Source organism: Dermacentor variabilis, chromosome 6 (genome assembly GCF_050947875.1).
Source record: "Dermacentor variabilis isolate Ectoservices chromosome 6, ASM5094787v1, whole genome shotgun sequence".
Taxonomy (NCBI): Eukaryota; Metazoa; Arthropoda; class Arachnida; order Ixodida; family Ixodidae; genus Dermacentor; species Dermacentor variabilis.
The window spans coordinates 33,224,758-33,251,099 of NC_134573.1; the positions used below are offsets into that span (position 1 = coordinate 33,224,758).

General features: G+C 45.3%; 1 protein-coding gene across 1 annotated transcript in view; it reads left to right on the top strand.

Annotated features, from left to right (window-relative positions):
* Window positions 1-577: 577 nt before the first annotated feature.
* Window positions 578-26,342, top strand: part of LOC142584121 (uncharacterized) — a 30,257-nt gene continuing 4,492 nt past the window's right edge. The window contains exons 1-2 of the mRNA XM_075694298.1: window positions 578-706; window positions 20,989-21,093. Coding sequence (XP_075550413.1) covers window positions 21,011-21,093 — 83 coding nt within the window. The 5' untranslated portion in view covers window positions 578-706; window positions 20,989-21,010. The remainder of the gene's footprint in view (window positions 707-20,988; window positions 21,094-26,342) is intronic.

The following is a 26,342-nucleotide window of genomic DNA, read 5'->3' on the forward strand; positions in this document are numbered from 1 at the left end:
GTTATCCAGCGGGCATTTTCTTATTGCGGTGTCATTATTAAAGTACTTCACGAACTTTTAACACGTTGGGATTCTGGCGGTTGTACACGCACTTAGCTCAGGGATTATTCATCTAAGACTCTAACCATTTTGCCGCCTACCTGGGTCACTAAGTTGTCCATGGTCGAACAGGTAGCTCATTGGGCTGCTGTGCAGAGGAAACGGCGAACAGGAATTGAAACCAACCGCCATGTCAACTGCGGTCACTGAGTATGCCGCAACGTCTACATACGTCTACAACGTCTACATGGAAGGAGCGCGTTTGCCACATGATGCATTTCTCAGCACTGACACGCTGCGCTGCGCTATGCATTTCGAAAGCCACGCGCAGGCTTAGTGGTGGCAACGCCATTTGGCCTCGATCATTCTTTTAGAAGCGCTAGAGAAGAATGTCGTTGCAGAGCACATGTCATATATGACTCGTTTCGACTGTGGCAATACGTTGTGACGCTATCATGATTGCCCGCTAAACGATTGACTGTCGATAGTCATCGTGGGATGGGTTCGGCTGAATATTTCTTCTTTCAGGCATTGGTGGTGACGCGGGTGCTGCTTCGGCACAAGATGCCAAAGGTCTGTCTTTTCCATCGCCCGTAACACTACGGGTCAGGGCATCCGGAGAAGGCCCTTCTACCAGCTCACAGCAGCCGCAGTCTGAAAGATCGCGGTGAGAGTACTTACTGTGTTCATTCTGCCATGTCTGTAGCCATCTCACTTTCCTCTTCTATGGGCGAAGTGATGTTACGGTCTAAGCGAGAAAGCCCACTGCATGAGAGGCATCATGCCGAAATCCTTATAAATATTATGAAGCACTGTGCTGGGCCATCAATGCGTGGCACACAGGGAACTGAATAGATTTCTAATATATGTCTGAAACTGCTATGAGATTATAGATGTTTTGTGGACGACGTGGTGCACTGTTCAGTTAGAAACCTGCTATCAAGGGCCAATATTTTACAGAAGCGGCCACGCGAGATTATTTAAGTGCTTACTGCTATTTTAATTATTATCGCGGCTATCTAATTGCGAAGTCATGCTTTTACCAAACTTGTTTTTAATTATTACGCGGATGTACTTGAAGCGCCGTGTTACATTGCTTGTAATTCTTGTAGTTGCGATGGAAACTCTTTCGTTACGGAACCCCGATTACTATGTTATTTACCTGAATTTTCTCTACATAGAAGCGCCTAAAGCTTCTAGAGAGATATTAGGACAGTATGTGCAACTTTTTCCAAAATGGCGCCGTGATTGTAGCAAACATAAAAAGTTCAAGAGATGTTGAAAACGTTTGAGAATAGCCCCTTAATTAGACGCCGTTATTGTGACTTTTCCCTTCTTACTACCATTGCCGCAATGGAGAAGTAGTTCTTTTCGTGTTGGAAGACCCACACGCAGTCCACTTCTGTCGCACTTATTTGGGCATCTAACACGCAACCACCTCCTTAAAAATTTAATTCTGGACTTTTATGTGTCCAAACGATAACCTTCTTTTAATACCTGCCGTAGTGGGTGACTCCATGTAAACTTTGACCATTGAGTCACTTTAAAATTCGCCTACATTATAGTACACGAGTAGTACACCTGCACTTCTGCAATTTGCCTTCCTTGAAATGCGGCCGCCATGGTCCGACTCAAACCCACGACATCGAGTTGAGCAGCGCAACGCCATAGCCACCGGGGCTACCACGTCCGGCTCACTTTCTCCAATGCTCTGATACTTGATCTTAGTTTGTGTCACTCTAAGTTTTTTTGCTTTATCCAGTGCGTCTGTGGCGGCATTCTTAAGCCTAACCGTCTGGCTAAGCCAACCAGAGCGTGGCAGCCACTTTTGCACAAACGGCAGTTGCCGAACAAGAGGCAAAGTCTCGCATATGGCTTAAATTATCCTTCGCACTGCCAGGCATCCTATACGCAATATTCCGTGCGCAGGCGAGGGCTGTGACGCTCTGGGTGAACGTTACATTGACAAGCCAGCGCGGAAACGTTCGGTGTAGTTGCTCGTCGAATACGACTTTCCTCTGTAAAAGCACCAAAAGACGAGCAAGTGCGAACGATTGCCGGCAAGTAAATGAAATCACTGAGCAGAAGGAACATATTCATACAAACGTCTCCATCAGCCTAAAATGCCAGTTGCTACACTAAAAGAAAGAGTGAAGGTAATAAGGCCCATCAGCCTAAATGCAAAATAAAGACATAACAGTGTTTCCACTATACATTGATGAATTATCCCATATGCGTAGTATACTTAGCCGTCCATTAAAACCAACGAACAATTCAAGCGCATTTTATTTAAAGATGGGCTAAGGAAGGTGAAACGAGTGCGTATGCCAAACTATGGTCACATCTTAGAAAACGTACAAAGTAACTATATTATAGCTGTTACTTTATTAAGCAGCCCCGTTATCCAGCCTCTAATTGTGTAATATGCTCTGCAATTACCGGGACAACAAGGAACTTCAATGAAGTGCTTTCTGCTGTAGTATACGCTTTCCTATTGAAAGACTACAGACCCGTGGTTACATTTTCTTGCAAGTGCTGTTGGCCGATTGGGCCGTTGCAGGGGTGGGGTATAAATTTGATATAAAAGCAATCATTACATAAATAGAGTACCAATGTATAGCCGAAAAATGTATTACGATGCTACAGCCTACAACTTACATAATACATGTTACATAATATACATTACAAAATTATACATCACAATTCTACAATCTAAACTTGCATTGGATAAGTTAGACCATGAGGATTGATTTATGTTGGTTTCAAAATGTTCTACAGTTTGAGGATTATATATTGCAAACGGTAAAGTATTTAAGTCTTTTACAGTTCTAGGGAAAAGGTTGTATGAGTATGTGTTCACACGAGGTTGAGAGACTAAAAAGTTCCTTGCGGTGGTGGGCTCTGGACTGTCGTACAATTAGGTATCCACGTTAAATATATTTTCAGAAAGCGAAAACAAGAAATTCATTCTGGCTACGTGACGGCGTTCCAAGAGGGAGGGGATAAATTTAATTCTTGCAGCATGTCTTTTACGGAATCAGCACGGGAGTACTTTAAGAGAATAAGTCTAGCCGCCTCTTTTCGCGACCGCTCAATTTTATGAACTAATCCTTTTGGTAAGGGTCCCATATGATCGTTGGATATTGCAGTGTAAGCCTTACTATTGGTAAATATGCTGTTAACTTTACGGGGGCCGGATCGAGCTTTAATTTGTGACGTAAGAACAGCCTTTTTACAGTGGCAGAGCAAATATTTGCGATATGATCAGTCCAGTTGTGGTCTTCAGATATTGTTACTGCTAAATATTTACATTTGTTAGCAGTAGCAAGTACAGTGGAAATTAGTTGATAATCAAAATTTAGGACGTGCTTAACCTTGTTTGTAAGACGTAAAACAAGTTTTTTTTCTGTCTTTACTTGCGTTTTCCAAGTTTCACACCATTTTTCAATCGGCGCCAGCGCGTCGCTGAGCATGTTTTGATCATTGTGGTTATATATTCCTCAATAAGCTAAACAGTCGTCGGCGAACAGTCGTAGAGTAACGTTTTCATTAACGTCAGCACAAATATCTTTAAGCCAAAAATAATACCGGTCCAAGGACAGAACCTAGAGAGACGCCTTAAGTTACAAATAAACGAACGCACTGGCAGCCGTTTATGTCCACGTACTGTTTCCTACGTGATAGATATGACCTGATTAATTCAACTATATTGGTATTTATTCTAAGCTGTTTCAATTTTATAATTATTTTGCTATGAGGAACCTTATCAAAATCTTTTGAGAAATCAAGGCAAATTGCATCAACCTGTTTATCGTTATCTATTGCTGTTGAAAAGCCGCGGATGATTTCAATGAACTGCGTGACAGTTGGCAGTTCTTACCGGAAGCCATCTTGGTTCGAATATAGTGCTTTCGTATTTTCTAGGTACTCATATATTGCTTTCCATGTTAGATATTCGAGAAGTTTGCAGCAGACGCAACTTAAAGAAATAGGTGGATAATTTTTAATATTCTGTGTGTGCCTCCGGTTTTGTGTATCGGGATAACTCTTCCAACAAGCCAGTCGACTGGAACCAGTTTTCGTTGCAATGGTGCATTACCGATAATTTCCAAGTATTGAGCAACCCATTTAGCGTATCTTCGCAAAAAAGGCATTTGAAATTCCATCCAGATCCAAAGATATCTGTTCTTTATTGTTTAGTAGTAGCGATAGTATTTCTTTATAGCTAATTTGTACTTCTGGAATATCTGGCACGTGTGAAAATGATGATACTGTAGTTTGAGTAGTACAGTTAGAAACATTTGAACTGTCAGACTGGAAGAACTTATTATGGTAGAACGCAATTTTCGAACTCTCGGTTATGATTTCGGCATTAACAACAATGCTATATTAACTTTGAGTGGTTTGCGATAAGTGATGCCATAACTTTTGCCGAGAAGATACCATGAAGTTCGTGTTTCCTCGTAATATTTCTTTTTTTGCTTGCTTAAGCGTTATTCGCAGCTGTGACGATAGGTTACATATCTTTTCACAATATTTTACTTTCTTTCTTCTTCCTATTTTTCACTTCCGAAGAAAAATCTCTGGCATTATACAGCGATTACGCGTATTTCTTTTTTTTTCCTTAGTGGTACGAATGAGTTTACACAGTGCGAGATAATGCTTTTGAATGTTGCTTACAACGCGATCATGTCATCCTCTGAGCTCAGACTGTCCAGATGAAAACGACAAATAATCAATGAAGCTTGTGTCGTCAGCTTTAGAAACATTGGCGACGTGCGCAATACATTCTTTAACATTTGTTGCGGGAACGTTGGTTTGGATTCGCACAAATACAAGTTGATGGTCTGATATGCCATCTTGATAATTTTCAAACCGTCTTTCAAGAAATACTAAGTCCAATATGGACTGCACTGTTCCCATTTTTCGGGCCCTTTCCTGTAACACCTGTGTTAAATAGTTAGCGAAAGCACTGTCGAGCAGCATGGCACAGTCAGCTCGTTCCAGCAAATCCATGGTAGTCGAGTTCCAGTCAACCCCCGGCAAGTTAAAATCCCCGCAAATATTAACCACTGGTTTCGCGCCTTCCGTTGTTCTAAGTAGTGTTGCATGACCTCTATGTATTCAATCGATGCGCTAGGGGATCTATTGCTCCTATTATTACTAAATTACCTCCGAATTTGATTGCTTTGGCACCAAGCGCTCTCGTGACTAGGGATACCGTTCATCCCTACACATTCAATATTTTACTCTATTGTCATTGCAACTCCTGCTCCTCTAGTTTCTCTATCATTCCGTATTATCTTAACACCTGCAAGTAACTCACAATATTGTATTTCTGGTCGCAGTCACGTTTCGCTAACCACATGAGGGTCACAAGTGGCTGGCACATGTTCTATGCAGAAACTCGTTTGAGCCCATCGCCCATGCGTTGCCGCTGTGCCCACTGGATGTTGCCAGCAAGGGTGCTTGCTTTGTACGGTCTTCCTACGGCGTTGTTCCACCGTGGGTCCTGGCGTCGAGATTGTCAATTATCCGTGGGCGAGGTTCCAATTCGGCAGCAGCCTGATGAGTCAGGCGCACGCTCCGTGCGCTCCCGTCGAAGGAAGCGCACATGAGAAGCGCCTGCAGAAAAATTGGGCGGGGCTCTGCTATCGCAAACACCAGAGACCAGTGAGGCTGCGGGAAGGCCAGTAATGTAGTGCCAAAGTGCACACATAATCATAAGTGGTTCTGCTATAGCGAGCACAAGAAACCAGCGCAGCTGGGGGAACTTAAGGCTTCAGAAAAATCCAAGGCTTCGTCCTCAGGGGGGCAGCGGGTTGCGGTTGGGACGGCGCGCCATTTGAGGCCCCATCCGCCACAGAAGCGATTGGCCACACGCTGCACCGACGTGAGGCGGCGGCAACTGCCGTGCTTTAGCTCCGACGCATGCTAGCTCCGACGCCGTGTACCTGGTAGCTTCTAGAAATCCCCCGGAGCGAGCGCGCAGGTTTTTATCGGAGAGAATGTCGGAGAGCACTCGTAGAGTAACTTAGTATACGACAAGAGCGGACACTCGAGCCGTTTCGCGGCCAAGCTATGGAGCTTCGCCGATTCCGCTAGGTGGCAGAGCCCATCAAGAAAAATCCGGCTGTGGCTGCGGTTGCGGCTAGCAGCTTGACAGGCGGCACGACCACTGGGCACAGCCCAACATGTGCGAAGCCTTGTCAGACCGCTCCGCCGGGCTCTTTCTGTAAAATGCACCTGAGCATCGTTGTTGGGTTTTTCTGACAGCGTCTGCTTCGTCGCCGTTTCATGGTAAGGCCACAGCAAGTTCCTTTGCGCGTTGTTAGCGACTTATTCTCTTCGCATTTCGTTATGTCACTGTTAGCCGCACGAACGAATGACGGCGGCCTTGCAGCCATGAACAGCTGCCACCCATTTGCTACGCTGACTTTCATTTCGTGTTCTTGTTTTTATGCGCAGCAATGAGCGGTGATGCTGTCGATAACAACGATGCGGCAGCGTCCGAGCTGCGATGCACGTTCGATACAATGACGAAGTTAGAAAATAAAATAAAATGGTTCGTTAAGAAATGTGGCCTATGAACACATGCCGTTCGGGGCAGAGAGCTTTATGATACGCGCGGCGACTGCTGAAAAAGTATGCTCTCCTTCTGCAAAAGAAATGTAGTTATTTCTAAAGCGGTACACGTGCAATATTTGCAGTATGGCAATAATGCGCTCTCTCCGAACCTCTATAGAAGGCTATGTGCGCTCGAGAGTTGTTAGCTGTTCTGCATAGGGGCCGAGAATACGTGTTTTCATTTCTTAATTGTGTATGGAGTCGTTACCGTAGAAAGTTCTTTGTTTCCTAGTCTTTATAACCAGCGCTTCCTTAACCAAAAAATTAAATAAAATGCGCATTGCATAAACGAACGCAGCATCTCCATTATAAAGCTTTGCAGGCACCAATATTGCTTATACGAAGGCACGTAGCGTCTACATTCAATAGCTTTGAAGCCTCCAGTATTGCTTACTTTCTGTCTGTCATTCTGCGTATTGCAGGAATCTCCACCATTTGCTGAAAATACACTGCACAGGCAAAGGACATCACGCATACTCAAGTGCAAAATTCCAAGTATCAGAGGACGATTGCAAGGCTTCGAAGACAGCAGGTGAAGACCGCCAACACAAAATGCTTAATTGCAGCTCTGTAATGACGGCACACTGGCTTACACATTCAAGATGAAGATGTTGGTGCGTGCTCAATTATTTTTGCAGCCATTTTATTTCGGCACGCTACCATTTCGATAATTTTGCTGTCCTAATTCACCCTCCTTCGCAGAAGTACAAGAAAAAAACGTCATATTTTTCCCTTCTAAAACAATCCCATTTTAAGCAAATTAATTCCTGTCGTCTATTTGCAGTTTTCTTTTTCATTATCTGGATAGTTGCAACACGTCTTCTATGTGTTTTGCTCGTGCAAAGTTATTGCCATCACGCCATTCGTTTCCGACTATTCTCCATTTACCGGTGTCACACGACCACTTTCGATCGCGAACAAGTCCGATCCGGATTGAAATTCGCGACTAATATTGGCGCCATCGCGCAGCTTGCGCAAAAGAAGAAATCGTGACTGAGAAATTCAAATCGAATTGGGCTTGATCGCGGTTAAAAGTGCGCCGTGTGACACCCGTATTACTTAGATTTCGCTGTTTCTTCCCGTTTTATGTATCTGCCTCTTACAATCTTGCTGCAATAAATTGTTGTCTGCTATTTTCGTGTTCTTGACTGCGCAGCAAGTTCATTTATATTTAAGGAACACGGCACACTTATTTAGGATACACCTTTTGGCGTGAGTTACTAGACGCACAATATCATAAACGAAAAAGTTCTACTTCCTCAACAGTTCGCATGAATGTTGCGCTAAGTTAAAGCTTGAAGCAGCAAATATGAATTTAAATGAAACTAACATGAGTGAAACACCTTTGCGCGCTCGTCGTCACAACATATAAACAGCGGCACAAGCGCCTGCATGAAATCACTCGATTTAAGCAAAGGTATAGGCCCCCCCCCCCCCAAAAAAAAAAAGAAACGAAACTGAAATTGCAGCCTCCGAGATTCGGCAGCGTGCGCGACTGTCTTGGAAGCTGGTGCATTTCGCCGATTCCGCTTGGTGCGCTGAGGGCCAAAGTCGGCTAGTGTTCCTGTATATGCTCCCGCAGGGAGCAGAGTTGCGCATAGGTACGCCGTCGTGATCCAGCTCTGCAGCGAAGCCACTCCTCGTGCGCGCAGGAGCCAAATGCCGCGCGGTGTTCCGCCTTTTTCTCTAGTGGTCGCGAGCTACAAGCGCCAACTGTTCGCAGGCGCTTAGCAAAGGGCACTTCTTAATACAGACTGCGCTCGAACGAGTCATTCGTGCAGTCGTAGGGGGTGGGCTTCCAACCAACCGAAACTTTGTATGTACCTATGTAAACACGCATATACAAACACGCACATGAACGTACAAATAGGGGCTAGGACCGCCTTCCATTCCCCAAAATAAAATACTCCCGTGGCTCGAACAGCTCCAAAGTTCGCTCGCAAACGCGCAGTACGTTTCCACAAAACGCGGTGCAATGATTTTCAGCATGCATATGAAGTTGTCTTATCACTGTCAGAAAGCAAGAAATGTTTTAAAGAGTGTTTAAAACTTCACACACGTAAGGTGGACACTTAGCGCATTTTGGCTGCCGAAACCAGCCGATTAATGACCGTCGCCAAGAGAGCTATCGTGCCTGGAGTTATGTCAGTGACCGTTAACAGAGCGTCATTTATCACTAACCATCGTTCACAACAGCTGCACGTTTTCGATACATGCGGTGCAGACACAGATTTAAGCGCATTTCAAATGTTCACATGAGCACATTTTAAGCAAAGCTTGCTTTTACGATTCATTCATACCGCAGACTAATCAGCTATATAGTAGCAGCAAATCTGCAAGTAGAAAAAGATTCAAGATGCAAGAGCTTCTAGACCAAATTTATTTCATACAAGGGAATGCATGAACGGCTGCTGGCAGCAGGCCAAATGTGCTGGTTCTTGGAACCTTGGGGGCAGAATTCAAAGAAACTGGAAAGGCAACAAGCTATTAAGAGTAGGTTATTTTTATTGCACTAATCACATCAAGATCGCAAACTTGCAGAGTAATTATTCACACAGTGCAGACTGTAATCTGACAACACATTTTTCTTGATCTCTTACCACTCGGAAAAAAGCCAGTAGTTGAAGACACTGTATCAAATCAATGAAATCACTGAAGCAGCTTTTGGCCAAAAAGCCAGGTTACAAAGCTTTGTGACCTATCGCATCAGAGGCAAGGAAATTTTACGTCATTGAACAGTGCATTCACTCCACTTCCGCCCACAGGAAACAGCATTCACTAAAGCACAACGTAGATTTCTAGCGTGTTTAAATGAACGGCAAGTTTTTGTTCCACTGGCCGATACATGATGCTCACAAGCTAGCACACATACAGTTGCGGCTTAGCTTTTATGGCAGCAATTAGTTAACAAAATAAATAAGCCTGTGCACTTCAAGACAATAAATTGACTAGAATCAATTTTACTGTTCTCAAAACTTCACACGGAGAAGTAATATATTACAATTATCACAGCTCGAGAGCTAAATATGCATATGCCAACTTAGCACCCGTTTTATCCTTGTTCCCTTGTGTGCTTTCTGCAACGATGTCCTAGCTCTTCAGAAATTGCGGTTGACGAGAGAGGTACATATTTGGCAATTTGGCATTTCAATTTTAAACTCTGAAGGGTGCATTCAAACTCAAGAAGCCCAGACTTGTTAGCAACAACACTCTCCCTATAGTATCAGTGTGTCTCCAGCTAGTTTGCTTGGCTGAAGCATTTACTCCTATGGCTGACTTCCGTGCGGTTTGTGCAGTGTGGTGCGCCGCACCCCGTCATACTGGAATACAAGTGCCAGTACGATGTGTTTCGTATCACTTCACCAATGTCCTTGACTTCACATCGTCGAATACCGTACCTGAAACCCGCAGCTGCTCCTCTCAACGCACGATCGACGGTCCGCTGATTGCAATGGCGATGGCACTGACGGAAACGACAAATTCGCATGAGTTGGCGATGCACCCGTGAAGTTGGCTTCGCAGCGGCGCGGATCATTTGACGTCATTTTTCGCGCTCGGCCAATAGCGGTGCGAGCGGCGCCGGAAAAGGTATGCGCAACTGTGCTCCCTGCGGGAGCATATACAGGAACACTAAAGTCGGCCGCAGGCTCCTACACTCTTAGGCAAAGTTACACTCTTTGGCTTGCCCCTTCTGCCACACAACGATAATCGTTATCTGCCTTGATGCGTTTCCTTTCTTTAACGCGGCGAGCCCGGAACTTTCCAGTAACGAACGGCACGCGCGTTATCAGAAGGGGCACTCCAAAGGGTGTAAACTGTTCTATGCTGATAACGCGCGTGCCGTTCGTTATTGGAAAGTACCGGGCTCACAGCGTTAAAGAAAGGAAACGCATCAAGGCAGATAACGATTATCGTTGTGTGCCAGAAGGGGCAAGCCAAAGGCTGTAACTTTGCCTAAGAGTGTATTGGGAGTGTCCGCTCTTGTCGTATACTATGTTACTCTATGGAGCACTGATGTTCCACCACCTCTGTGCCCGTCGCGCCGCTCCTTCTTTCCCGCACGGCTCCACTCACCCTCGCTGCGTCGCTATGCTGCGCGATGCTATGGACAAGAACGGCACCGAGAGCAGCGCTGCTGCGCCGGCGTTGAGACTGCCGCATGCGAAGCAAAATTCCATTAGTGGGTGGTACCCCTCTCCCACTTTTGGTTCGCACCGCCTTGATTGCGTCCTGCTCTGAGCGTGTTTGGGCACGTTTTGTGCCGCGTGCGGAGTGTGCCTACGTGTGTGCGCGTGGACATTTCATTCGAAGGGCGATTCACAGTCTTGTTTCACATTTAGGGGAAACTCGGAGCGCATTACATCGCGATGCGGCGAGCGCTTCAGTCAGTCGGCTGCAGGAGTTCGCGCAGGTGCTCGAGGGGCGGGATCTTAAACGGCGTCGTCTGCTACGGCGGCGCGCTTCCCGCATTGTCGGGAAACGTTCTACTGTCAGTTGCAGGGCGCCGATCTCATCGTTATTGCGTGAAATGAGCCGGTATTCTTTACTAAGCGTTGTGCGACGCCCACTGACTGATACGCCTCGAAGGGAAGTTCATCGGTGCAGGGCCGTCATAGACGACGTACTGATTCCATACATTCTTGACGGCCAGTTTCTCGAAGGCGACGCGATAGGTCGCCGATCCACACTGCTCGTGTTGTGCAAGAACTGCTGGAAGAGCGCGCAGTCACTCTCTTGGAGTGGCCGCCTCGATCCCCGGGCGCCAACATCATTTAAGATGTCTGGGGTTCGTTGAAAGTATCGCTGCCGCACCATCCACTCTATTAGTCGCCCGAGGATAGGCTTCGATCCACCATCGTCAGCGACGGAGACGTGCTGCGAATTTGTTATTGTTATTATTTGTTTTGAACACATATACACAGTTAACAGGAAAGGGAAAGCGAGGAGCAGGCTGGCAACTGCCACCGGAAGGGGCACAACGCCTGCCTACTCTTCTGAAGAGAGGTGACAGCAACACAGATATGGAAGCTTGATAGGAAAGAAGAGAGGAAAGAGGGAAGGAAGAGCAACAGGACGAATCTAAAGACTAAAGTAGAACACAGTACACTACGCACGTTGTTCTGCCGCGTTTCGCTTTGCAGCTGCGAAAGAACACATCCCTGATCAAGTCATTCTACACTTCACTGCCTTCCAGGATGAGCGCTGGCATCGCTGCCGCTGGGGGCATGAAGAGATAGATACTAACTGAAGTTCCGAGCGTGACGTCTCCAATTCCTCGCCGGCGGGCAGGGTCTTGTCTGGTGTAGTGAATGATTGTCGAGAAAAATCACTTCCAGCTCATTGTCTTAACCTAAAACATTCCTTTAATCGTATCCGTTTGTTTCATCGTGTTCGACCCCCTTAGTTATCATTGTTGTGTGCTTTGTTTTCCTTTCGAGTCAAAAACTGAGCACGTTGCGCGCACATCTTGGTGCGTTTTGTCGCTGCTCATCACGGTAGCACACACAGTGAAGAAATATACGTGCACGCGCTCAGTACCCCGGCCTTTCGAAAGAACAAACTAAGCATGCTGTCAGAAGAAGTTTGTGGAACTCCATTATCGCCAATGAAGGCTCAGAATTTGGCGACGCACAACGTTTTGTAAAGAATATCAGCTCAGTTCCCGCAGCACCGATGAAATCGATGCACTGCCCCTGACAGTAGCACGCTTCCCGACAATGCGGCCCGCGCGCGCCGCCGTAGCAGACGACGCAGACCAAGACTCCGCCCCTCGAGCGTCTGCGCCTGCTCGAGCTGCTGCCGCCCACGAATTTGCTTGCCCCATCGCGATCACGGAGCAAGAAACATTTAGGAGTGGAAACTCCGCTGTTTGCGGCGATTAGAAAAGGTCACAAGCCCGTGAAGCCGTTATCGCGCTGGCGGCGCCTGGCGGCCTGGAAAGAAATTACCGCCTTTGAGAGCGCGCCGGAGCCATAGAGTTTCTCACTATAACACCTAGAGGGAAATCTGGCGCCACCGTCTATGGGAGTTTCTTAAGGGGGCACCGTGCCGCCATGGGAATGACGGTATATGTGTCTGCGAGGCTCGTGTTGGCTGGTGTTGTAAGAGGCTTCGTCTAAAACGTGGATGTGGCTACGCAAATAACGCGTTCTCAAAGTAAAATCTTCTTAAAATGTTTCCATACCCCCATATTACATCTTTACTCACCCACAATGCATGACCAAGTGAAGAAAAGCAAGAACAGACGACCAACTGTTTCAAAGCGAGCGCGAACCTTGTCGTCTGTCCTCCAACTTTAGCGGCCCGCTGATACTTTTTACTTAACATATAATCGTACACGCTATAACAAGTTCTCATAGTTAAACAAAACATGTTTCCGCGTAATAATAAAGCTAAAACAGCTTTTCACGTGCTGTTCTAGTAGAAAATGAATCATTGTGACAGACGAAACGGTACTTGCCAAGCGCGTCTTCAAGGTGTCCTGTCTCTACGAGAACGATGCCAATCCGAATCCACAATATACCGGCATTCCCATGCATACCACAGCGCAGCAACGCCAGATTTCCCTCTAGGTAATGTAGTGAGAAACTCTATGGCCGGAGCCGCCTGCCCGGGCGCTGCATTTTTTTTCTTTAGCTGTGGCTTCTACGACGCGCCGCATGACGCCGCCACTGTATACCGCGCCGTCGGCGCGTACAACAGTTGCGACCTTCTCTAGTCGCCCGCGCTCGCTCGCGCTGACGGGATTTTCACCTCCTAAATGCCTTACTCCGTGATCGCGATGCAATACGTTCCGAGTTTTCCCCTAAGTGTGAAACAGACTGTACACGCTTCTGTTTGCCTTTAAGAAGATCGGTACGCTTGACGATTATTTTTATGGCTGCAATGCGGCGAAAGGGGCAACGTCTCTTGTTTGCTTAACCATTTAAGTGACGCTGAGCAGGTAATTGGAAAAGACATCGTATGTGCCGCCGGAAAAACAGTCAGCACGTACGATGCGTCACATACGAGCTAAAGTCATTTTTGCAGTTTCTCACAATATGTTTGTCACAAATCCTTGTTGTCTCTGATGGCGACAACGGAATTCCATCGACACTGTGCGGAAATAAACAAAATATGTCGCTGCATAGCACAAGTACGTACGACATGCGCACACAACTTTAGCTAGTACGTCCCCTACAATATGGAATATAGGCCGCAATGTAGACAGCTTGGCCATTTTTTAACAGTGCTCAAGAGAGAGAACTTGAAAGTATTAGTAATAATTTCTGCTTCAGCAATGCCGGCGCGACCAAGACGCGGACGTGTATCGTCCAGTAACTCGATCGATCGGCGCAGTGGTGAAGCGGGAATGAACTCCGGTCATGTTGAATGCATCGTGCACATATTCAATTTCTCGGCACCCGTGAACTTCGGCCACTGCTAGCGCATACAACAGAAGTAGTTTCCGTAGTTGGGCAGCGCACACACAAACGAAACACGAGAAAGAAGACAGGACAAGCGCTCGTTGAACAACTTAAAATTTTTATATGAATAAAAGCATTTTGTACCAAGTAATTATTAAATTCATGTGGGTTACATATAAAAACGGGCGAACACTCAGGAGTGATCAATGAACGAGCTCGCTTCGTTTGCAAATTGTTTACTTCGCTCGGCGCACCGCAGTAATCGATATCTGTCGTCTGCTTTTTTCGTACCATTTTCTTGTGAGTCGGCAGAATTTCAATGGTGGCATCAACCCTTTCGTGTTTACATTGCTGCCGTGACAGTCAACAACACAATAATAATTTCCGGTCATCCGAAGAGGCGCCGTCGCAAACAAGAGACGTTTTAGCGCGCAGCGCGAACTGAACGCGGGCGCGACTGCTAAGGGAAGCGACGGCGGAAACCTACACCCCTTGGAGATGAAATCGTTCCGCCAGGGGAGAAACGAGCGCTGGCGTCTAGGATGAAACTTGGCGTGCGGTCGTCCATTAACAGCGGAGCTGTTTAAGCTTATAGTTTCGCCGTGGAGCTTTGCCAGAAAACTCAGCCCAGCTGCGCGCCGTATTGCGTTGCCTAGCAACCACCTGCGAGAGCACCGAGCCACGTAGCCTCCTCGCACCCCATGCGCGTAGAGCGGAGTCGTGACGTCACAGGCGAGTAAAAACTCGGAATAGTCGGCACGGCGACACACCTCTCGCCTCCTCTACTCAATGCGTATGTGCTGCTGCCATGGGAAGACCGAAGAAAGTCAGAACGCCCGAAGAAGCGGCTTACCAGGAAGAGCGCCATACTGCCAAGCGAGAAGCGACGCGTCGCCGCCGAGCTGATCCAGAGCACCATGCCGAAGCGACAGCTGAGAAGACGCGACGCCGAGTCGAGGATGCCGAGTTTCAGTCCAAGAAAGCGAAAGTCGGCGCCTGAACACTCTACGCCACCGAAAAAGCGATCCCGGTCGGCGACTGCTTGAAAACTTCAAGCGTCAAGCCCGCCGACACAACAACTTAGCAAAACCTAGAATACCTCGCAAAACCTAGAAACAGCTCAGCGAAACCTACCATAACCTCGCAAAACCTAGAAACGACTTAGCCAAGCCTACCAACAACTTAGCAAAACCTATTATAACCGCGCAAAACCTACAAACAACTTAGGCAAGCCACGTAAAGTCTAGGTGATCACAAGCTGCGCTGTTGACTCCAGCCTTGCACCAGTGGCCCAAGCTGCGAAGCTGCGCATGTTTTTTTTTCATACTGTGCTTTCACTCTCTCTCAATTCTGTCTCGCCCAGCTCGCCGTCTTTTTTTTTTCATGCACGCGATGCTACTTTTATACCCTGCGAACGTCAAGAGAAACCCAGCGCGGTTCTAACAGCTCCACTGGAAAAATCGGAAACTTGTTTGAGCACATTGCCCATGCGTTGCCCCCGTGCCCACTAGACAATATTTTGAGCGGTCCCATTAGAGAAACGGCTACTCGAACATTCTCGTCTGTTTAAAGTTAACTTATATGTCGTTATTCTGAATATTCCTAGTGCTGAGAATATAGGCACTGTATTCAATGTACAATATTGTCAGTACAGTATAAGGTCAGGTCAGGAGCTCTTTTTTAGTTTGATCTCGTATCACGACCAGACATGCAGCATTTAAAGGGACCCTGAAACGCTTTTGACGATTTTCTACAAACGTACTGAGTCGTTAGAGTAGGTCCTTCTGATCATTAATTGACACATCTAAGTGCTCTGCGTAAAGCGTGTAATTTATTATAAGGTTTTAAAAATGCACATCGCTGCCGATCGCAGCGCACTGCTCGGCGGAATTTTAAGCCGCCCCTACCCATATGACCAAAATCACCCATATGACGTCAGTGGGGCGAGCTATCCGATTGGCTGACCAGGGCGCGTGATCGATAATTTTTCCAACTTTATGGTAAACAAATGATCTTCGTAATAGTTGGAATGTTAGTTAATTTGTTTTTATGATAAGAAAGTAGCGTAAAGAGAATGCACAAGAACAATTTTTCAGTACATTAAGCACTTCCGGCACACAGCAAGTGTCGTCTGCTTGTGTTACAACGTACTCCATTTTGACGAGAGCTCCGCGGTCACAGTTGGTCTCAGTCTTTTCGCGAGCACTATGATTTGACTTTGTTGCCTTGTGGACTCCAAACGTAGCGACTGGCAATATGTCAAGCTGCGACATCGTGTCCCTCTGCAAGGCAGCGTACGAGCGAACTGGCTGCTGCGCATCGGACTACCGCTATCCTATCGGCGCCAGGATTTGCGCGTTTGTGGCCGTCACTTTACACCGGAAGATTACTAACGCAACAGCGTTTCGCGAGTCCCGTACTAGGGCAAACGTAAGCGCAAGGGGACAGGGTCTGGCCGCTTGACTGTGCCGTAACGGGATGAGCCGAGATGAGCAGAAGGGCAAATGTGAATGGTCTGCACGGTGCAGCCACCTGGTGGCATAGAGCGCAACCATACACAGTAGCAGCAACGAAGCGTATTCTTCTTTGCTGCTGGTGTGTATTTTTCGCAGGAGTGTAATTATCGACACGTTGTTTTTATAAATGTTTAAAATGTTTTACACTTGGTTAGAGCAATATTAGCGCTTTGTTTGACTGGTTAAGCGCTGCGCCAACAAGTGTCTGGACCGTGTAGACCGATCAGGCCGCTCACGTACGTCTACGTCAAAGTTCCTTCATCAGCTTGAGTTTATGCCTCCAGTGATTTGCCGAAATGACCAGCTTGCCTGTGGTTAACGGAATACCAGACACGTTCGGCGCTACGACAGAATGCTCGCAGCGCACGCTGCTTCGATAGCTCTCGCTTGGGGTCGACAGCCAAGCCGCTAGCGGAGAGGTCTCGCGCGGGCGGGGGCGGGCTCCACAACAACCGGAAGTGGACGATGTGACGTCGCATCGTGACGCAGGACCAGTGAAGGCGGAGCGTAGCCCCGCTCGCTCGGCGAACGAGTTGAGGAGGAAAAGCGTGGATGGGGAGGAGGGTAACTTCTAATCGCTTGTAGCTGCATTAATACGTAACGCTTCACTCAAATTGTGGTGCGAATGTTCTACTTAAGCTGTACCCTACGCGTCTACAAAATTTGTCCGAACCGTTTCAGGGGCCCTTTAAGGAATAATATATTGAGGATTGACGTGATCGTTGCGGATAAACAAGCAGGAATAGAACAATCCTCGAGAAAACATGAACAACCGTGTCATGTTCTGAAGGTGTGGCATCTAGCTTTACAAAACTAATATGTGTCGCCACATATCCACCACCTACAACTTCTATAGAAGTTCAACTTGAGTTGAGAGATGCGTCCGTTGTGAAGAAAAGGCCGTACAGCATGTCAAGAGAAAAAGTTATCGGTTTGACAAGAGCTTCAAGAAATGCTCAACTATGGTAATATTAGGCTATCAACTTCACCATTTGCTTGACCAATAACGATTGTAACCAAGGAACACGATTTATTAACAAGCAAATGGTACCCTTCCCTTTCCCAATGCCCCGCATAGACACAACAGTCGAAGAGTCTGGCGTCTGTGATAATTCTGAAGAACAGAACTGTGTAAAGATTACTAGCAGGTGCCATTAAAAATAAAGAAACGAAGAAGAAGTTCAAAGCATTTGTTGCATCGCCTGGCATATACGAATACAACAGGCTGCTACTACTCGTGTGGGAAAATTATGGCGCCTGGTTAAAAAGAATAAATTTGGTTCTAAAAGATTGCAGAGGCAAGTTCCCCAAGTCTACGTTGATTATTTTATCGTGTAGTAGAGATAAGAGATTACCACGTGATCATCTTATCGGAAGTCGGCAGTCCTTGAAGCTCTCAGTCAAGCAAGACTGAAAATTAATATCGAAAAATGTGGCTTCTTTTGCCAAATGATTGTTTTCTTCGGCAGGGTTCTTGCTGGAAGAACGAACAACACCAAAGAGGAAAGTGTGTAAAACATCTTGGCTCTACATTGACATCAAAGGCGACTAGAAATGCGCCGCGTTAGACGCGGCTGTTTCACATTAGAGCCGTACCTACATTGCAGGATTAGAATTCGCCGCTTTTGAAAGATCTCTGTGGCTTCCAGCCGATAAGGAACTATGGGATTTAGACAAGGTTACATTCCAGCAAAGGCTACTCACTACATAGTAATGAGGCAGATACCATCACGCTAATAAATGGAGCTTTGCCGAATGACATAGGCCGAAGATACCAGATGTACCGTATATACTCGTGTAAGGGTCACACTTTTTTTCTTGAATCTTGGCTGGGTGGGGCCTTCACACGAATTGGCCGATGATGACCCGGTAAACAATCTTACTGTTTCCGCACCTGTAGCAGAGGGTGAGAGATGCGCAAATGACATAGCGCCGCACTAAAACACCTCAGATTCCGGCACATCTTTCTTGACGTCGCTAACCCAAGCATGGCTCCCTTCTCAGAGGGAAAATGCCACGTATCTGACAATAATCTCTTCCAACAAAGCAGAGACGATGTACCAGCCACTTTCTCGTTGGCGTCTATGCGTCGCCCAGTGTAGCAGACGATGCTATCACTTTGTGTAACCGCGCAAACGACAACGGACGAAGAAGGAAACACACAGGACAGGTTCTTCGTCCGTTGTCGTTTGCGCGGTTACAGAATGCATTCCAATATCGACCACCAACTAGCCCGCTTCTCCCTGGTAAAGATACTATCACAATACTTGAAACATGCGTTTCATCACTGCCAGTGCGACATGTGCTTGGAACATTTCTACAGAGCACAAAGGCTGCACTGGTCGCGAGACTACCTGGCCGTTTGTTAATATCGAACGACAGGCACAAACCGCCCCGTCCGCACCAGGAAATGTCACTATTACTTTTCCAAGCTTCCATTAGACTTATCGTACATATCCATCTTGTATACTAACCACGTCATTCGTCCTTATTTGTTTGCGTTGGAGTCATATTGCGTCTTTAATGACCGTTTCTGAACAAAATCAAATGCTCTTCATGCCATTGCCTCCAGAAGCTGTCTTGATGTTCTTGCCGTTGAATCCACGTTTCAAGCGCCTCAATATGCGTAGTGAGTTCAACGTCGAGCGCTTTAAAACTGGGAAAGTGAGCCTCCGACCATGCAAGAAATGAGCGGGAGTTAACATTTATGGTTCATCAGGTGTTAACGTTCATCCGGTGTTAAGATATGTTAACGGGCGACTACTTATGGTGGCCTTGACTTCCGTTTAATAGTGACTACCTGCTCGTAGCCTGCTCGCTATATAAAACATGCATTCTATGTGTAATCATATGCCCACCTTCTATGGTCTCGGTATGAGACTGGCAGTATTGTAAATAAATAAAGAAATGAATCAATAAATAAATGCATATTTGATAAACGATGTGCCAGGATCCTATTTGAGACTGTCCTTGACACATGGAACCATGCAACCTCAGAACCCACCCCACCAAGGAGCGCGTTCTGGTGAAAACTTCCACGAGAGACAATGCAAGCGAAAATAGTCTCGAAATGCACTACCTCCTAAGAGCTCATAAGCCGCACGAAGCTCTCGCAAAGCACGATTAAAACATAAAACATTGTCAAAGTAAACAATAAAAAGGTAGCCGCGGCGGCATACCACAACACTTCAAACCATGTTTTCAACACGGACTCGACAGAAAAGCAGCTAGCCTCATTTAGCGGCAACGGAACTTCGCTTTCCGGCGGGACGCTTTGAAATTTTCTGGAATACTTTTGCGTTCAAAAGTGGGAGTGCGGTTCTTACACGAGTACACACAGAAATGCTCGAGACATGATCGTGTTGAAAAAAGTGCGTTGATTCAAGGTCCCCATTATCCGGCCCGTATCTTGTTACCAAAACTACCAGGCAACTAAAGATCCTAGAAACTTTTTTTATTACAAAGGACTGAGAGGCAACTAGCAGATTTTATTCATAGCGTTATTCCGTGCCATCCACGGAGGGATGACAACAGAAGTCGGGGAGGATAAAAGATTCTTTGTCATCAGGTGCAGAAGCAGATGGAGATGAATACGGATAACAAGGCTGTCAAGGAAATGAAGAACATCAGGACAGAGGAAAGAAATCAAATATGGCGATTAAGTTATCCTAATTATTCTCGAAATCTTCATGTTTCATGGACTTTACGCGAACATCAAGCATTCGTGCGCCTTCTCAAAAATTTTATTTCTGGGGTTATACATGCCAAAAGCCGTATCTGATTATGAGGCACGCCATATCGGGGGTTTCCTGTACATTTATGGAACTTCGGCTTCTTAACGTGCACTCAATGCATGGTGCACAAGCATTTTTGCATTCCACCCGTATTGTAAGGTGACTGCCAATCCGGGAACGAACCCGCGACGTCGACTTCAGCAGGACTACGGCTAATCCAATGGGCTACTGCGGTGTTGTGTGTGTGCCTTCTTCGCAGTATACCTTGTATTTTCACGATCCCTATGGCAAGGTCAGCGTACCAGCATCACTGGTGATTTAAGGGCGGATGGTAGGCACATACGCGCTGTCAGAGATTCATGGAACCTTCTCAGCTTCGCTTAAACCAAAATCGCACAACATTTTCAGGTGCTTAGTAAATTAATACCCATTTTTGTGGTTATTGATACCACGTTATATCTAAAAGTATTCAGTATTCAAATTTTAAGTTTTATTGTGTATACTTGAGTTCGTTCAAGTAATATAATAATTAAATTCTGGTGTTTCACTCTTAAGCAACCGATGTCTGTACTAATGCGAACAAATACAAATCGATAACGCTTATGCCGGAACGCTGCTTACGTTTTTATATTGCAATCTGTCGAGCTTCAATGTTGCACACTGCAGGTCAGAAGGTCGGGACTCGTCCATGGGCATCTCATCAAGCCCGGGCGCTGCAAAGAACAAGTCGCGCTACTCCATCCGACAGGCATCCAGTGGCGAGCTGGACAGGTAAAGGAAGCATGTACTTGATGTCTTGCTAGTTCGCTTACAGACCATACTTCCTCCTTCATGCTTTTCTTGTTAAATTAGTGCAACAGCAGGAGAGGACGTGACTTAGATGCATACAGCGAAAGCACAATGAGGTGTTGGATTTCGAACAATTGTATATTCTACAGGAACAGAGCTGAAATGTCGCGTGAACCGCGAAAATTATGAACGTACAACGGAAATACACGCACCAGATGGCTTTGATCACATGTGATTGGTTCCATCCGAGCATGATGACAATTTCCGCGAGATGGCAAGAGTAGGCAGCTTTTGCAACTTCGAACTTGTTCAGTCACTGGCTACTTATCTGATGTTATAATATGGAACTTCGTGGCTACTGGTTTACGACCACTACCACGGCAGTGTGGGCTTGTCGGCCCACTATGGGTGATGTGGATATATATTCTGTACACAGCACAGTATGCGCGCTTCGTAAACTATGTTGACTGCGTAGCTTTGCACTCACTTCTTTTATAAAATGTGAAAATGATTCGCCTACAAAATCAAACCAATTTTGTGCCTGTGACAATAACAGCGTCTACTTAAACGCGTTGTCCCTCCTCCTTGGTTCTCTATTAGGAAAATGCCCCAGTTCCCGCAAATGTATCTCAAAATCTTTTTAAAATAGGACTCGGCACCACTCTACTTCTTTCCATTTCGTAACATCTGATGGTTTGGCACCCGCCGCAGTTGCTTAGTGACAATGTTGTTGGGCTGCTAAGCACGAGATCGCGGGATCGAATCCCAGCCATGGCGGCCACAATTCAAAGTGGGCGAAATGCGAAAACCCCCATGTGCTTAGATTTAGGCGCCACTTTATCGGCGCCATGGTGATAGTAGTCCTCGCCGCTTTCCCGCTATACTTGGTAGAAAGCAACATTCAAGAGAATGCCGAAGATAAAGCCATTGCAGACTCTTCCAGGAAGTTTTAGGGGCAAGTTGGTAGGCGCGTCGGGTATATCATGGTCTTACTTAGTCTTTTTTTATTCTCACATCTATGTGCGTTTTTTTTATCTCGAGCACGAAGAGGTCTTATAGTACAAGCACAACATGCTTCATAGGACAGATGCCTTTCAAGCCGCTAAGGACTACCGCGTTTTCCGGACTATAATCCGTACCTGGTGCACCTGGTTCGCATGAGCCAACTAGGGCTCAGAATAAATTATGGGATTTCAAGGGCCAAAACCACGATCTGATTATGAGGCATGCCGTAGGGGGGGAACTCCGCAATTTTGGACCATCTGGGGTTCTTTAACATACACCTAAACCTAATTATACGGGTGTTTTCGCATTTAGCCCCCATAGAAATGCGGCCGCCGTGGCCAGGTTTCGATACCGCGACCTCATGCTTAGAAGCACAGGTGCTTGGGCTTAATATAACTAGCGTTTATTAAGTAGTGCGCACCCTCTGTATATCCCGCAGAGACGAACTTCGACAGAAATAAAGTGGTATAGGTTTTCTGCAACCAGTACACAGCAGGTGGGCGAAATGTTTTTGTCATCCAGTGAAAGCCTGGGTTTTGTATTGACTGCATATGGGAGTCAGTACCAAAAGCCGTCAAGACAACTCTCGTCAGGGCCGCCATTATAAATTCATACCAAATCGCCCAACTATCTGTTCTGCTACAATATCGGGTGTTTCTGGTATTGCCACGATATCATTGATATAACGCAAAAAAATCGTAGGACCTAAAATAGAACCCTGAGGGACGCCGTACCTCAAGTCTGCTAAATCTGATTTTACGCTGTTGATTTCCACAAATTGTGAGCGGTGTGATAGATAGCTTCACAGTAAGTCTAGTGCAATGCCTCTGATTCCATAAAAGGGTAATTTAGAAAAATGTGCCATGTTTAATTGAATCAAATGCTTTAGTATAGTCTAAAAATAAGCCCATTGTGTATTGTTGGTTTTCTATATTGGAAAAATTTTATCACCTATTTCAAGTAACGCAGATTCAGTGGATTTACCCCTGTGAAAGCAATACTGATTCGGGGATATAAGGTCATGCTTTGGCATGTGTCCAGTTATTCCAGAATTTAAGGCTTTCTCAATAATTTTAGAAAAAAACTGGAAGTATGGATAGCGGCCCGTAATTAGTTATGCAATCAGTTGCGCCACCTTTATGCAAGACGACGATCCTAGCAATTTTCATGTTATCCGGAAATGTACCTGTAGAAAACACGTTTGTTATGACACAAACAACATTGCATAATAAATCCACGACTGCTTTAATTGATGCCACTTTAATACCCTCATAACCACAAGAGGTGCTTTTCTTTGAATTGTTATTAATATGTGTTAACAGGATGAAGATACATATTACTTGGCAAACTGGTGTTAATACAGTACTTAATGTTGTTGCTAACTTCCGAGTCAAAGGAGCCAAATCAGAAGAACTGCTGATTGAATACTTCAGCGAGGGATTTACCGCTTATCACATTATCGCTTTACATAAGTTCCTGGGGAATGCTGTTTTTTTCCGTACCGCAATGGGTCCTTTAGAGTTCGCAAGCTTTTTATGGTCATAGAGAATGTCCGTAAATTTCTTAGCGTAGTAATCAACATGTGACTTTTTTATGTCGGTATTTAGCCTGTTCCTGACTTTTATATTGCTAAAAATTTCTGTGTCCTTATATTTCACCAAGTTGCCGGAAAGCTTATCTCCTGCTTTGATTATCTTGACAAAGTCGTAGGTAATCGAGGCTTTTCTCGCTTTCTTAAACTTTAACAGTTACCATCAGAAACCAATGTTCGTAAATTTCAATCATTTGCTCGAGAAAACTGTTGTATACAAGGTTTGAATCAGATTTCTTTTATCTAAAATTTCATTCCAGTTCACAGATGCGATATATTGACGGAAATTATCTATGGCGCGGTCAGTTATCACCCGCATACTTTTTGTCGAGTGTTCTGTGTTAACCTGTGGAAAGATGCCCTTAGGAATGAAGAACAAAGGTAAATGATCACTGATTGCATTTACAAGCACGCCCCCTTGCACATCACTTTCATCATGGTTAGTAAGACACAAATCAATCAAGGTTTCACTGGATGCAGAGACACGAGTAGACAGAGCAATATTATTTGAAAAGCCATACATTGATAACAGGTCGACAAATTTATTAACTGATGTGTTACCAGGTTGCAATAAATCAATGTTAAAGTCACCCAAAATTACCACAGGCATTTTCAGTGACGGTAGAATCAAGCAATGTTTCAAATTGACGCAAAAATTCAACCAAAGACCCAGCGGGAGGCCTATAAACAACGCCATTTACGAAAGTTCTACATCTGACAAAAAGAAGTTGGTAGATGGACAACATAGCAGTGTTCAGCCATTACTTCATAATGGACAGCGTTTTTTTTATGTATAAAGCAACCCTACCCTTTTTCGTACGACACCTGCTCAAGCATTCATGTTTGTAACCATTGATTTGGATTACATCTTGAACGCTATTGTACCAAATTTTCGTAAAGCCAAAATATCAAACTCAAAGCCCAAGGACATAAAGAATATGTTGAATTGATCCTCTTCGTTCCGTAAACTTTGCGTGTTTATGTAATAAAAGGAAAAGAACTTGGAGCCCTTACTCTCCTCAGAAGCAAAGTAACGAAAAGAAACGGAATCGAGGTAAGACTTAGAGAATGAAACCACTATGAGAAAGAATAAAGCTTATCAAAACAATACCTGTAGCGGTAACATTAAACAATGTTCGGGAGATCACTTTCTTGGCAAATTCGAATGACACTGTCACTGCTATTCTTTCGTGCAAACACATGGCAACTCTTGTGCCACACGAAGCAGTACTTCATTTCTTTTCCGTTCGTTTGCGCCAGCAATAAAAGCCTTTTGTACATCGCAGTTAGGTTACCGAAAATGCGCAAATGTGGTGCTTTCTCCCGAAGGCGTGAGCGACTTTGCCTCCACAGTTCTTTCAACATGACAGATCGGAAGCAAGCTATCACCGCGGGTTTTTTTACCAGCACGTGGATGCAGCCGATGAAGGGAATCAAGGTCAGAGTCTGATAGCTCGGAAAGCTCAACCGTACGTTCCAGACAGTTCATCTTATCCAGAGGGTTTTCAATCGCTCCTTTTTGCATAATGTGAATCTCGATGTTTTGTCGGCAGCTGTAGTGCCCCTATTCATTTAACGCAGGTTTCACTTCTAGGGCATTCCGAGAAGTTTCAGACTCGAAATGTTCAACACGCTTCCTCAAGGCAGCAATTTCAGTACCCTGACTGTCAGCTTTAAATATTTCGTCATACTTGTCAGAAATCATTTGGACAGATTGGATGTACTGGTCGCACTGATTTAGACGCACTGGTTTCATGCTGCGTCCATGTTTTACTGCTTCCTCAGTCTTTCTTACGTTATACTTTCGAATATCTCTTATTTTGTCCTAGTTGATAAATTTTGACATTTTCGCGAGTTCTATTTGACCTCCTGAGTTGGACACTTTCATTCTTTGTCGTTTCTTAATAGGTCCTACGTTTCTTAGAAGCGCTTACCTATTGGTGGCCTTGGTGGTTAATTCGAACTTCAATTGCTGCTTCTGAAGCCAGCTTAGTTACGGTTTTATTCTTACCTCTGTGTCTTCGTCTCACTTTTCTAAGGCTGCATATTTGTTTGCAAGTACCAGCCCTAATTCGTCTGCTTTTATCCTTACTGCGTCTAAGTTGGCCTGTTCCTTCTTGGCCAATTTTACTTTTTTTCTCTTCAAATTAGGTAAATGCTAGAACTCCTTAACCTATCATCACTGAAATTTACCCTACCTAACACTTCTACATCCTGCACTACGTTTGAATCGGCAGAAAGTGTGAAATCAATTTTATTTCTTGTGTGAACGTTAGGGATTTTCCAGGTCCATTTTTTTTGTTTCTACGCTTCTGAAGAAGGTGTCCATTATTCGCAGGTTATGCCTTTCCGCGCATTCTACCAACATCTATCTGCTAGCATTTCTAGAATCGACGCCGTTGTTGCCAATTGCGTGTTCACCAACCTGCTTTTTTCTCACTTTTGCATTAAGTCATCCATTACTATAATTTAATGCGGTTGCACTTTTCTGATTGCTAATTCATCATCTTCATAACACTGATCTACTTCATAATCATCATGACTGGAGGTTAGAGAGTAGTCTTCTATTACCTTTAATCTGTGCATCTTATCAGTTTTATTGCGACTACTGCTACCCTCTAATAATTTCTGTCCA